Source organism: Cyclopterus lumpus, chromosome 11 (genome assembly GCF_009769545.1).
Source record: "Cyclopterus lumpus isolate fCycLum1 chromosome 11, fCycLum1.pri, whole genome shotgun sequence".
NCBI lineage: Eukaryota > Metazoa > Chordata > Actinopteri > Perciformes > Cyclopteridae > Cyclopterus > Cyclopterus lumpus.
The window spans coordinates 20,099,279-20,113,030 of record NC_046976.1 but is presented as its reverse complement, the minus strand read 5'-3'; the positions used below and the strand labels follow the sequence as shown (position 1 = coordinate 20,113,030).

At 44.5% G+C, this 13,752-nt stretch overlaps 1 protein-coding gene and 1 long non-coding RNA gene across 3 annotated transcripts; one reads left to right on the top strand and one right to left on the bottom strand.

Moving 5' to 3' along the window:
- Positions 1 to 123: 123 nt before the first annotated feature.
- Positions 124 to 2,663, bottom strand: LOC117738827. Of its 2 annotated transcripts, none has more exons than XR_004610121.1 (3): positions 1,172 to 2,663; positions 441 to 626; positions 124 to 241 (listed from the first exon to the last, which is right to left on the bottom strand). It is a non-coding gene; the product is annotated as an uncharacterized LOC117738827 (long non-coding RNA). The 2 variants fall into 2 exon arrangements; XR_004610122.1 differs by having other exon boundaries at positions 127 to 626; positions 1,172 to 2,085; positions 2,350 to 2,663.
- LOC117738784 (C-type lectin domain family 4 member M-like) lies at positions 2,566 to 13,475 on the top strand. The gene is given in 7 exon segments (XM_034544911.1): positions 2,566 to 3,343; positions 4,940 to 5,068; positions 7,270 to 7,464; positions 7,555 to 7,730; positions 9,739 to 9,814; positions 9,817 to 9,853; positions 12,774 to 13,475. Coding segments are annotated over 7 exon segments (903 nt in total). The 5' UTR covers positions 2,566 to 3,234; the 3' UTR covers positions 12,955 to 13,475.
- Positions 13,476 to 13,752: the final 277 nt, after the last annotated feature.

Below are 13,752 nucleotides of genomic sequence, written 5' to 3'. Positions count from 1 at the left end.
CCACTGATGGTCAAAGTGAAGTCAGTTCCAGATCCACTTCCACTGAAACCATCTGAAACTCCAGACTGACGGGATTGAGCATTATAAATAAGGAGTTTGGGAGATTCTCCTTGTTTCTGAAGGTACCAGTGAAGCCAGTTACCAACACTTGAACTGGTTCTACATCTGATGGAGACAGTCTGTCCTGGAACAACAGACTGAGATCCAGGAGACTGAGTCAGGAGGATTTCTCCTGATGAATCTGGAAAACACGAATAAGAGCAGAAGGGTTATTGAGACGACTCCAGTTTGGAGAAAGATGATCAACATCCCAACAGAAGAGTGTGGTTTCTTTAACACGGAGAACCGATGGAAGAAGGTCAACGCTGCTTGTTTCCGTGTTTCTCCATCGCAGCAGAACACGGCGGTGGAGAACCAGAGCTTCCAGAAGAGAGTCTCACCCTGAACAAGGAGCCCCAGGGTGGTCAGCAGTAGAGTCAGTGACATCATCATTGTCAGTGTCTCTGAAAGGCCTGGACAGCCACTGATCAACATGGCCTCTTAACGGCTGGGAGCAGAGAGGCAGGACACATATGAAACACAGTGAAGTGTAGCTGTCCTCCACACGTCAGGGTGCTTCCTCCTCACTGGTGGAAATGATTGGATATAAACTGGTAAGAAATAAAGAAAGAGCTTCTCTTTCTCTCTTGACATGTTTCAACAGGGACGTTTTCCTGCTTGTGTTGATGGTTTCAACACTTTAAAACAATAAAGATGGTATTATGTGTATTATGTGGACATGAATCGTACATTACAAGCATTAGTAATATTTAGTGCACAAAAATCACAAAAGTGATATGTCAATTTATTCCAGGTTATTTTAAAATCCTTTTTAAGTTTGTAGATTATTCCTTTAAAGGCGTTCCAGTTGTATCTATATTACCTATATCCATATACACATGGGAGGAACATTTCAATGTTGATTCACAAAGCTCTCTGTTATCACTTATTATTATGGGTATGCTACCATAATCTGCTGGTATTGCATCATTAAGCCACTCCAATCTTAATGATTGTAATAATAAATGTGTGTAAAGAACTCCTTCATTCCTTCTTTATCACAGCATATATTTTCATGAACATGAAAATTAAAAGTTGTCTTCATTTTCATTTTCCAAAGCGTTCAACCTACCAGGCTGTGTTGGAAGATGGAGGTGAATAAACAGGAAAGAGGAACAGAAACGTTCTTCTGATTCTTACTGAAACAGAAACATGGCGGTTTGTGGTAGTTTCACTCTGCTGCACTTATGAATCCCATTTGGACCATCTGGTGGCTGCAGATTCAAAGTTGAATTATGTTATTTAATGGTGACATCTTCTGGTGCAGAAGGGACATTGCTTCATGTTCAGGGGAAGCTTCGTTGATTCCAGGAGCAGGAAGCAGTTTGGGAAAGTCTTAATTGTGGCTTCATCATAGTTGGATGGACCTTCATCTTCACTGTGTCTATTTTATATGGAATGGCCTTGTTTCCCAAAATAACAGCAAAATAAGGACGGCAACTAAAAACCTATATCTTCTTTGTCTTGTACTTAAAAAAAAAATCTAATTCACCAATTAAGTTTCTTTTTTTTGGAACTCACCAACTTTTTGGATTGTATTCTGTGATATGTTGTAATAACAATACAAACCATGTACAAAGCAGCATAATTATAAACTCTACGGTGGAACGGGAAGGCACAACAACAACAACAACAACAACAACAACAACAAAAGCTTTAGAACTATAACATAGTCATCTTACCACCAGGCTGAAAAGCAGCTTTTTACTGAGTAAACTAAAGAATAATTTAAACTGGAAGCTCTGGCTATGTCTCATGTTTACACATGTAGTATGTACAATAGTAACACATTACTGCTTTTATGAGTCGTGTAATCATCTGAACTTTAAGCTCTGTTGTTTTGTATCATTTAATGTCACTATTCTCTACTATGGGTGCAGTACTCACAGATGGCCATGGGGTTGAGGGGGGCGCTCTTCAATACCTGCAGCTGGTTGTCAGCTGTGAAGTCCACGGGACCTACAACCAGGTCAGAACACCTCGTACCTCTATGGTTGAATATTGATTAAATATTATTAAATATATTGTTATTTAAATATACAATATTCAATAGAATATTGATTAAATAAATACCAATTTCGAAAGTTATTCCATAAAAAGAGCCTTAAATACTTCAATTTCTTTGATTCTGAATGATTTTTTCAATGCAGTTCCTTCAAAATTCAAATAAAATTCGATCAAAAACACAAACTTTCTAATAAAATATCAAACTAATTAGCAAAAAGCCAACATATTGCTAATAAGTAACACCCATTTCCAATCATCATCTTGCCCATTGTGCATCCTGGCCCTCTCTTTATTAGTTTGCTCCTCTTCCATTCGGTTCACGGCTCATATACGGTGTTGTTGTTGTTGTTGTTGTTGTTGTTGTTGTTGTTGTTGTTGATTACATACAAGGTTTAGTCTCAACTGGTGGGAAGGAGGTTTCTTTTAATATTTACTGAACCGTCGCCCCCGACATGTTGGAGGACAGCAGCGGTCTGTTTGTCTTTTTACCGTAAATAATGTGACGTCATAAACGTCAGAGAGCAACTTCATGCACGCCACAACACGACCGGATATCACACGCGGCTTTGCCTTCAGAATAAAAGCCCACCGTTGAGCGTGCTGCTGTTATGCCCTTTGTTCTTCGACAACGGGGAGTACAAACACAGTGGACACTGGTTGTCTGTGTTTTCAATACACGCACTCTTTAATTAACACATTATGCAAATTAACTGCACCGTTTCCTAAAAATAATAACAACAATCTGTTTTCTATCTTCGCCAACATAACGTTTCACGTTTTGAGAAGAAATACGCTGGCGTGGTTGTTTCTTACAGTACTTTATTTCTGTAGGTAAGTCCTTGTTTGTAACGTGTTAATAAATCCACTAATTCTTTGGTCATTTATTCTGGTCAGAAGTCGCAGATGTTTCCTTTCGGGGCTTTTATTTTGAAACAAAGGCCCTGAACGCATCTGGGAGCTGCTCCAGACGGACAGTTGAGACGGGGAGAGGAGCTTCACTGGGAGTTTAGTGTTCTCCGTTCACTCCACATTGAAAGTGCATTGTTATTTTCTTTACTTTTACCATCTATACCTTTTGTTGTTGTTGTTGTTGTTGTTGTTGCTGCTGCTGCTGCTGCTGCTGTCGTCATGTCGACCCCCGGGAGCTCCCTGGCCTGTGAGGGGATGTACTCCAAACTGATTGACGACGACGGCGCATGTGAGGATCCGAGCCGCGGACCAGATGTGGGGCTCGGTGGTAAGTAGAGTCCGAAGTATTTAAAAGTATTTAATGTCACTTCGTGGAGGGATTTAAAATAACTTCCTGTTGATGTTGTTGTTGTTGCTTTTACTTGCAGCTTAATATTGGAGTTACTTTTATTTGGGGTCCTTCTTGTTTTTCTTTAAGACAGAATGTGTAAAACACAATTTTGCCCATTTTTGTTTGTATTATACAGCAACGATTTGGTTTGCATTCTTTATGGTTATTTCTTTATTGTTTATTATGATACTTGCTATGGCTGCTAGTAATGATTATTCATCACCAATAAATCTGTAGATTATTCATTGTGTGGTCTATTAAATGCCAGAAACAAGTATTCTTTTTATTGTATTTCTGTATAATCATTGTATAAAAGCATAAACATTCAATTCATCATCACAGCTGGTTCATTTTTCCTTTCATCCACTAACTGTTACTCGCTTTTCAAAACAAAAGTTGCAGAGCGCTTCACAGCGAGTGCAAAAAGAGCAAAGTGCATTACAAAGAGCAAACAGTGCGTTACACAAACAAAGTACCACAAGAGTACAAATGAGCGTTTATATTAAAGACCTTTAAGGCCAAAGGTCAACGTGTTGAAGCCAGTCTCGTTTGCATTCACAATAATAAAATACTTGAATCTGTGTGGGAATAAATCTTCCCACCCGGTGACGGTTGCATCATGTCCAAAGAAATAAAATAAAAACAAATAAAATAAAAACAAATAAAATCCCCAACGTCCCAGAAACTGTTCTTTTTCCACAAGTCTGAAAAGATCGCAAAGAGCTCGAGAGGTTACGAAAAAAGACAATTACAATTTTTTATTGTGGCGGGTCCCGATAACCAGGATGTTAAATAGAGCGTTATATGCTGGATACCAAAAACAACATACCCGATCGATCCACACACACACACACACACACACACACACACACAGAGACACACACACACACACACACACACACGTGCAAACTATTACATTGTCTATTAATTAAACAGTTTTACCATCATAGTTTTAAAAAAAGTAAAAATATCGACATTAATGTTTTCTATTTGCTACTTCCTGAACAACAAATCTAGCGTTGAACTTGAGGAGGAGAGCGAGTTAACGTTAGCCGCGAGTTAACGTTAGCCGCGACGCTAACGGCCGACGCTGACGGTTCCGTTTGGTTTCCGTTACGATGCGTTCAGGCTCTCTGTCAGTGGAAAATGAGAATTGGCCGAAGAGAGATCATAACGTCATCGTGATGTAATCTTGTAAAATGAGTTTTTTTTTCCGTAAAGAAACTTTGAGATGTAATCCCGGAGACATTAATTGCGAGATAAATGCACTTATTTTAAGTCGCTTTGGATAAAAGCGTCAGCTAAATGACATGTAATGTGATGTAATGTAATAATCGTGACATGTTTGACACAATATGTCTCTTGAGATGCTTTTGATGTGTTATGTAAAGCACTTTAAATGGTCTTGAAGTGTGAACCTTTCACATTAAACAGGCTCCATGTCGTGCTTATTCATCTCTAAATATATCAGAAAACTTAGATTGTTGGATTGATAAACTCTCTCTCTCTCTCTCTCTCTCTCGCCCCTCCCAGCTCACCCAGTCTCCCCAGTCCGAGTGACCCCCAGGCCGGGCGGCCCCGGGCCCTACCGCCTCGCCACCATCTGCCTGGCGACGCTGTGCGCCGTCCTGCTGATCTCCATCATCGCCGTCACCGCGCACTGTGAGGACATGAACACGTCGCGTACTTTTTACTGTTCAAGTTTTTAAAATAAATACATTCAAACTGGTTCTGTTCAACCGGAACCAACATGTGGGCCGGGGCGACATTTAGAGGCCGTAATGTGCCGTAAAAAAAGTAGCAATGTGCAAATAAAACGGCAAGTTGACGTAAAAATAAAAAAACGGAAAATAATGCAGGTTATAAAAACTTAAGAAAATCTCTGTTTCCGAGAGTCGAGTTGTACGTTCACGAGGAATTTATTGTTGTTTATTTTTAGCTTTGCTGAAGAAGAAAAACGCAGAAGTTTTCACTCTCCCTGAAACTTCTAAAATATTTCTATTTATTCAAGTTCATAAAAGAACGTGAAAGAAAATGTGTACTTTTCTCAGCGTACATTTATAAAAACGACTTCAAGAGCACCACATAATTCAGTAATGGCTAAGTTACTATTTCTTTTTCAGATTTTTGCTCATAGATTTAGGATTTTATAGTCAATTCGCAAATTTTAACGTTTCTTTTTTCCCTTAAATTTGCCGCTTTAATCTCAGCGAATATCCAATTATTCTTTCTAATAAATTCACGACTTCTCTGTTTCTCCTCAGAAATATATTATATCTTTCAATGGAGCAAATATAAATATTGAAGGCTGTAAATATTGTTTCTTATTATTATTATTTGAGAGCTAATGCGGAGTATCTTAAGATCCTTTTGTAATTCTTACCAAGCAAACGGTTAATAATCTGGAGGCTAAACAGAAAGATATTGAATAAAAACCACAAAGCGATCGTCATCACAACGCCGTTATGCAACATGCAACGTCTTTCTTTTCATTATTTCTTTTTTATTGATAGTAGGCATCAATTAGACATTTACAGATGTCTTTCAGACAATTGACATATTTACACATTTAGAGCAAGAAGTGTAAAACATAGGATAAACAACAACAACAAAAGAGACAGAATGAAAGAAAAAAACAAAGAGAAAACAATGTGTAACTAGGGAAACGTGTAAAGTTCCATGTGAGAAAGAAAGAGGATGCAGCGGTTTGAGCATTGCAACACACACTTTTCAGGCACGTGTGTCAATAGATTGTGTCCTGTGTACCAGTGTGTGTGTGTGTGTGTGTGTGTGTGTGTGTGTGTTATGTTGAAACAGTCAGAAGGCTGAAACGCTGCTTCAGCTGTTATAAGACTTTACATGTTTTTAAATGTGATACTTAAACTTCAGATTAATTGTCACACCTTTGGCTAGAAGATGTGACCGAAAAAAGAAATTATAATTGTGTTATCATGACTGAAGGAACTCTTTGTGTGATTCCATCTCCTGATTTAATGGAAGGATCTTTAAAAAATGTAATTTCTCCACAGAAGAATCGCACAAAAACAGCAATTTAAATCGTGCGTTCACTCGCAAAAGTGATTGAGCGTGAAAAACAGCACGAGTAACTTGAGATGGGGGGGGGGGGGGGGGGGGGATCAAATGCATTATTATGGACTGCATCTCCCTCTGCTCTGAATGAAAGACTACTTCCGTCGTTTAGCGTGCAATAACGTGCTTTTAGTTATAAAAGGTGAACAAACACGGGACTTTCAACCAGGAGGCCGGTTGTTCGAGCCCACAATGCCATCGGTTTGTGTCAAAGCTACTGTTTGTGACGTGTTTGCCGTACTTGTGTCCCCTTGTTTGCGTTTTACTTAGTTTACAGACTTATTTTAAGAACAGCCATGATGTTCCTTTCCTTATGACAAAAGTACAGCTTCATATTTCCACAGTTTCACGTCGTTGGTATATCTCCAAGTTAGTCTTCTATCTCTATGGACGGCATATAGGATTTAGAAAAATGAGTAAATTACAAGTAAAAACACTCGCCCGCATCCTTCAGGTCAACTTTCAGCTTAAAAGCACCAAATAATGAAAGAATACATCTGTGTGTGTGTGTGTGTGTGTGTGTTGCACGTAAGTCTCGTCTTTTATACTTTCTGTTTTTTATTTTATTTGCACAATTCAAATAATAAAATTAAAATCACAACAGAGATAAATGAATATCACAGTGCAGGAAGAGACACAAAGCCAACTGGGCTCATTTGAAGCCTCCCCCTATATAATATTTAACATTTTACAAAATTACAAAATGCATCACATAGACAACCCCAAGATGTTGCTCTCAGACATGACCCTTCGCGTTCGTTTGTGACACGCAGACAAGAACAAACCTCCGAGCGCAGGAGGAGCGACCTCGGCGATGCAGAAGCAGGACGCGGCGGCCGTTTCGGATCTCACCGCCGCCGTCAGCAAACTGCAGGAGGAGAAGAAACGTCTGCAGGAAGAGAAGAAACGTCTGCAGGAAGAGAAGGACGAGCTCCTGGCCAAACTGGAGCCCGCGATAGCCACGAAAGGTAGACGGCTCCGTGCACGTTGACGGGGGCTTTTTAAACTCGCAGGCCGCACCGGGTGGTTAGTCCCTCTCTCTCTCTCTCGGTCTTCAGCTCCCGAGGGGATCAAACCCACGACGGCGGCCCCGATCGTCTGCCCCGCGGACTGGCTTCTCTTCAACGGCAGCTGTTACTTCATCTCCAGAACCACCAGGGATTGGCCCGAGAGCCAGTCGTACTGCCAGAGCAAAGGAGGCCACCTGGCCATCATCCACACGCCGGAGGAGCAGGTACGCTGTCGCTACACGAGCCACCTGGTCCTGACACGAGCCACCTGGTCCTGACACGAGCCACCTGGTCCTGACACGAGCCACCTGGTCCTGACACGAGCCACATGGTCCTGACACGAGCCACCTGGTCCTGACACGAGCCACCTGGTCCTGACACGAGCCACATGGTCCTGACACGAGCCACCTGGTCCTGACACGAGCCACACGGTGGCCACACGGTGGCCACATGGTCGCCACATGGTCGCCACATGGTTGCCACACGGTGGCCACACAAGCCACATGGTTGCCACATGGTTGCCACATGGTTGCCACCATGGTCGCCACATGGTTTGCCACACGGTCGCAACACGAGCCACACGGGTGGCCCACACAAGCCACATGGTCGCCACATGGTTGCCACATGGTGGCCACACAAGCCACATGGTTGCCACATGGTCGCCACATGGTTGCCACACGGTGGCCACACAAGCCACATGGTTGCCACCATGGTCGCACATGGTTGCCACAATGGTTGCAACATGGTTGCCACATGGTTGCCACATGGTGGCCACACAAGCCACATGGTCGCCACATGGTTGCCACACGGTGGCCACACAAGCCACATGGTTTGCCACATGGTTGCCACATGGTCGCCCATGGTTGCCACACGGTGGCAACACAAGCCACACGGTGGCCACACGAGCCACATGGTTGCCACACGGTCGCAACACAAGCCACACGGTGGCCAACACAAGCCACATGGTTGCCACATGGTGGCAACACGAGCCACACGGTGGCCACACAAGCCACATGGTCGCCACATGGTTGCCACATGGTGGCCACACAAGCCACATGGTTGCCACATGGTCGCCACATGGTTGCCACACGGTGGCCACACAAGCCACATGGTTGCCACATGGTTGCCACATGGTCGCCACATGGTTGCCACATGGTGGCCACACAAGCCACATGGTCGCCACATGGTTGCCACACGGTGGCCACACAAGCCACATGGTTGCCACATGGTTGCCACATGGTCGACACCATGGTTGCCACACGTGGCAACACAAGCCACACGGTGGCACACGAGCCACATGGTTGCCACACGGTCGCAACACAAGCCACACGGTGGCCACACAAGCCACACGGTGGCCACACAAGCCACATGGTCGCCACATGGTGGCAACACGAGCCACACGGTGGCAACACAAGCCACACGGTGGCCACACGAGCCACATGGTTGCCACATGGTGGCAACACGAGCCACACGGTGGCCACACAAGCCACATGGTCGCCACATGGTTGCCACATGGTGGCCACACAAGCCACATGGTTGCCACACGGTGGCCACACAAGCCACATGGTTGCACCATGGTTGCCACATTGGTCGCCGACATGGTTGAGCCACACGGTGGCAAACACAAGCACACGGTGGCCACACAGACCACATGGTTGCCACATGGTTGCCACGACGGTGCCACACGAGCCACATGGTTGCCACACGGTCGCAACACAAGCCACACTGTGGCCACCGAGCCACATGGTCGCCACATGGTTGCCACACGGTTCGCAACCAAGCACACGGTCGCCACATTGTTGCCACACGGTGGCCACACAAGCCACATGGTTGCCACGATGGTCGCCACATGGTTTGCCACACGGTCGCAACAGGAGCCACACGGTCAAGTGTAATTAACAGTAGTTTGGATTTTCGCAACTTAAGTCTAGTGTTTTTTTATATTTATATTTCAGCTTTGATACACACACATACCCACACATTCACTGTATGCTCTCGGGATTAGCTGAAATATGAAAGACAGATAGCACCACCTTATTTTTTACAAAAACACTAACATTTATCCCATTTTGGGCTTTTGCAGAGTCTTAAAATATCACCCACCTGTCTGGGTGATGAGGTTATGAAATGTCTGCTGTACAAAACCAACCAGTGATGAATGTGTTCCTTGAATGCACGTCAACATTGTGGTGTGTGTGTGTGTGTGTGTGTGTGTGTGTGTTTTCCCTTTAGACGTTTCTGTGGGATCATCTTCCCAGAGGCCACTGGAGAGCCTTCTGGTTTGGGCTCAGTGACGAGCACACAGAGGTCATTGGAAATGGGTGGATGGCACCCCGCTGGTCGGAGGGTAGGTCACTTCTTTGCGCGAATCATCTCGCGTTCTAACAAGGTGGAGAAAATGTCTTAAACTTGCATCTCTCTCCTGACCACCAGGGGGCGACTCCTCTGGTTGTATAGAAGTCTATGCTTATGTGTAAAGCTGCATTCTCTCTCCTGTACACCAGGGCGACTCCTCTGGTTGTATAGAAGTCCATGCTTCATGTGTTAAGCTGCATTCTCTCTCCTGACCACCAGGGGCGACTCCTCTGGTTGTATAGAAGGTCTGTGCTTCATGTGTTAAAGCTGCATTCTCTCTCCTGTACACCAGGGGGCGACTCCTCTGGTTGTATAGAAGTCCATGCTTCATGTGTTAAAGCTGCATTCTCTCTCCTGACCACCAGGGGGCGAACTCCTCTGGTTGTATAGAAGTCCATGCTTCATGTGTTAAAGCTGCATTCTCTCTCCTGACCACCAGGGGGCGACTCCTCTGGTTGATAGAAGTCTATGCTTCATGTGTTAAAGCTGCATTATCTCTCCTGACCACCAGGGGCGACTCCTCTGGTTGTATAGAAGTCTGTGCTTCATGTGTTAAAGCTGCCTTCTCTCTCCTGACCACCAGGGGGCGACTCCTCTGGTTGTATAGAAGTCTATGCTTCATGTGTAAAGCTGCATTCTCTCTCCTGACCACCAGGGGGCAACGACCTCCGGTTGTATAGAAGTCTATGCTTCATGTGTTAAAGCTGCATTCTCTCTCCTGACCACCAGGGGGCGACTCCACTGGTTGTATAGAAGTCTGTGCTTCATGTGTTAAAGCTGCATTATCTCTACTGACCACCAGGGGGCGACTCCACTGGTTGTATAGAAGTCCGTGCTTCATGTGTTAAAGCTGCATTATCTCTACTGACCACCAGGGGGCGACTCCTCTGGTTGTATAGAAGTCTGTGCTTCATGTGTTAAAGCTGCATTCTCTCTCCTGACCACCAGGGGGCGACTCCTCTGGTTGTATAGAAGTCTATGCTTCATGTGTTAAAGCTGCATTCTCTCTCCTGACCACCAGGGGGCGACTCCACTGGTTGTATAGAAGTCCGTGCTTCATGTGTTAAAGCTGCATTATCTCTACTGACCACCAGGGGGCGACTCCTCTGGTTGTATAGAAGTCTATGCTTAATGTGTTAAAGCTGCATTCTCTCTCCTGACCACCAGGGGGCGACTCCACTGGTTGTATAGAAGTCCGTGCTTCATGTGTTAAAGCTGCATTATCTCTACTGACCACCAGGGGCGACTCCTCTGGTTGTATAGAAGTCTGTGCTTCATGTGTTAAAGCTGCATTCTCTCTCCTGACCACCAGGGGGCGACTCCTCTGGTTGTATAGAAGTCTATGCTTCATGTGTTAAAGCTGCATTCTCTCTCCTGACCACCAGGGGGCGACCACCTCTCTACTGGTTCCTCCTACTGGCTCCTCCTCTCTACTGGTTCCTCCTCTCTGCTGGTTTCTCCTCTATTGGTTCCTAATCTGCTGGTTACTCCTCTACTGGTTCCTCCTCTCTGCTGGTTTCTCCTCTATTGGTTCCTAATCTGCTGGTTACTCCTCTACTTGTTCCTCCTCTCTACTGGTTCCTCCTCTCTGCTGGTTTCTCCTCTATTGGTTCCTAATCTGCTGGTTACTCCTCTACTTGTTCCTCCTCTCTACTGGTTCCTCCTCTCTGCTGGTCCCTCCTCTGCTGGTTCCTCCTCTACTGGTTCCTCCTCTGCTGGTTCCTCCTCTACTGGTTCTTCCTCTCTACTGGTTCCTCCTCTGCTGGTTCCTCCTCTGCTGGTTCCTCCTCTACTGGTTCTTCCTCTCTACTGGTTCCTCCTCTGCTGGTTCCTCCTCTACAGCGTGATGTTCATTTATTAAATTCTGGTCATTCAGAGTCAAATGGACCCCGATGTTCATCATGGTACAAAACACATCACATCTTCAAATTTTTTGCCGAGTTAAAACAAAATGCAGCTTTCTTGACATGCAACATTATCTTTTAAAGTATCTCAAAGTGTACAATAAACACAAGTTTCTCACTCATTCTCATATTCGTTACCATGAGGAAGCTCCCCAGGTACAAACAGACACAGGAGATGAAGGTGGCTCCAGACTGTCTGTGGTTCACACACAAGCACACGCACGTCGACCGGCCGCTGGACCTTCTGTCGACCCCTGACCTCTCGCATAGCTGCAGACCGTGGCCCCGGTTTGGGCCTGCATTCAAGCGTTTAATTGGCATTTCCAACTGATGACGGCCGGCCTGCTTTATCCTGTTATAGTCATTGAAAGATGAATATTTACATAACGCACCTTTTGGCATCACCCGTTTTTACAATTGTTTTAAATTAAATCGTACAGTAATATTTAGTCGTATTAACCCATGTGTCTAACTTAACAGCGGAGCATAGATGTTCGGTGCATGAATGAGTTAAAGGTTCTCGACGTTCCAGATGAGGCCAGCGTAAGCTCTGAGTCAGAGTAGGAGTCATCTGGCTTTCGGATGTTTTTTAATATTTTTGTCCTCCGTGAAGTTTCTTTTCCCCTCTCCTCGTGTCAACTGGACATATTTTCTAATAACCATCTGATTTATCTTCCTCATTTTAAAGATGACTAACCTGTTTGTCATTCCTCTTTCCCACACGCAAGTACATTCAGTGCTTTAAATGATCATTTTCCCTGTTTGTAGAATCGGGCATTCGTATGACGTGTGCAGAAATTCCCATTGAGAGACAAATACACATATACAACATAATCATAATCACTGGAATTAGTTATTTTACACCTAAAAGTTATTATTTACTATTCATACGTTTAGAATCAGAGCCGGTTCAGCGTTGTCTCTCATCCCCAGTCCGGGGGACTCTGGATATTGTGTTTTAATAACTGCACCGGCCTGATTCTCTTTTCTCCCCTCTGCTAACGGCAGTTTTTGGGAGGTCGGCGAGCCCAACAACCACATCGACGAGGACTGCGGCTACATCGTGAAGACGCAGGTGTTGGAGCGAGTGGCGATCCGGAGCTGGTACGACGCCCCCTGCTCCATGTACTGGCCCTTCATCTGTGAGAAGGAGATGGTCGCCGGCGGCAGCACCGCCGTGCCGCACTGAGACTCGTGCACGAAATGAAGCCAACGCGTGGTATTTTGGGACTAGAAGTCTCATTGAAATGGGCTTAATGGAGACAATTCAAAGCAGTCGTATACTCTGCAGCAATAACTGCACTTTTATTTTTATTCGTGGCTTCTTCATGCTGTTTTTAACCTTCAGATCATCCGTATTTTCTTGGTTATTGATCATATGATGAATATCAGCCAAAGACTTGTCCACAATTTGAGGTGAAACAAAGAGCGATAACATCCTCAACGCAACGTGAAGAGGTCACGGTGCTGACGGTCTTGTAGTACCACTTGTCACCTTGAGAGGCGATGGTGAGTCGCGTCCCGTCAGTCCAATATGGAGAAGTGGAGCTGCTCCGAGTGCGTTTTTTTAAACACGTTACTAATCTTCTCGTGAGGCTTACTCGGTTTTATTGTGTAACACCGGTTGTTTCTTTTTTTTCTTCTTCTTCTTTTTTTGATGACTGTAAATTGAAGACGCTGAATGGTGATTTCCCCCCCCCCCCCCCCGTCCCCCCCTCCTCCTTGTTTGTTTGGAGCAAGTCGCCAAATCTCCTTCATTGCATCTTTTAAAGAAACTCCCATGAGATTATTATTGGAACTATTCCTTTTTAGGTCTTAAGGGATATAATAAATAAACACAAACAAAATGTACATTTAAATTGTAAAACTGTACGTCAAGTTTTTAAATCATTTCTTTCCAGTAGGTTTCCTGACAGGAGGAATGAAGGCAGTTATCAGGGATGAAAAATACAACTTTTCATTCATATTCTCCCAAAAAAAGACACAG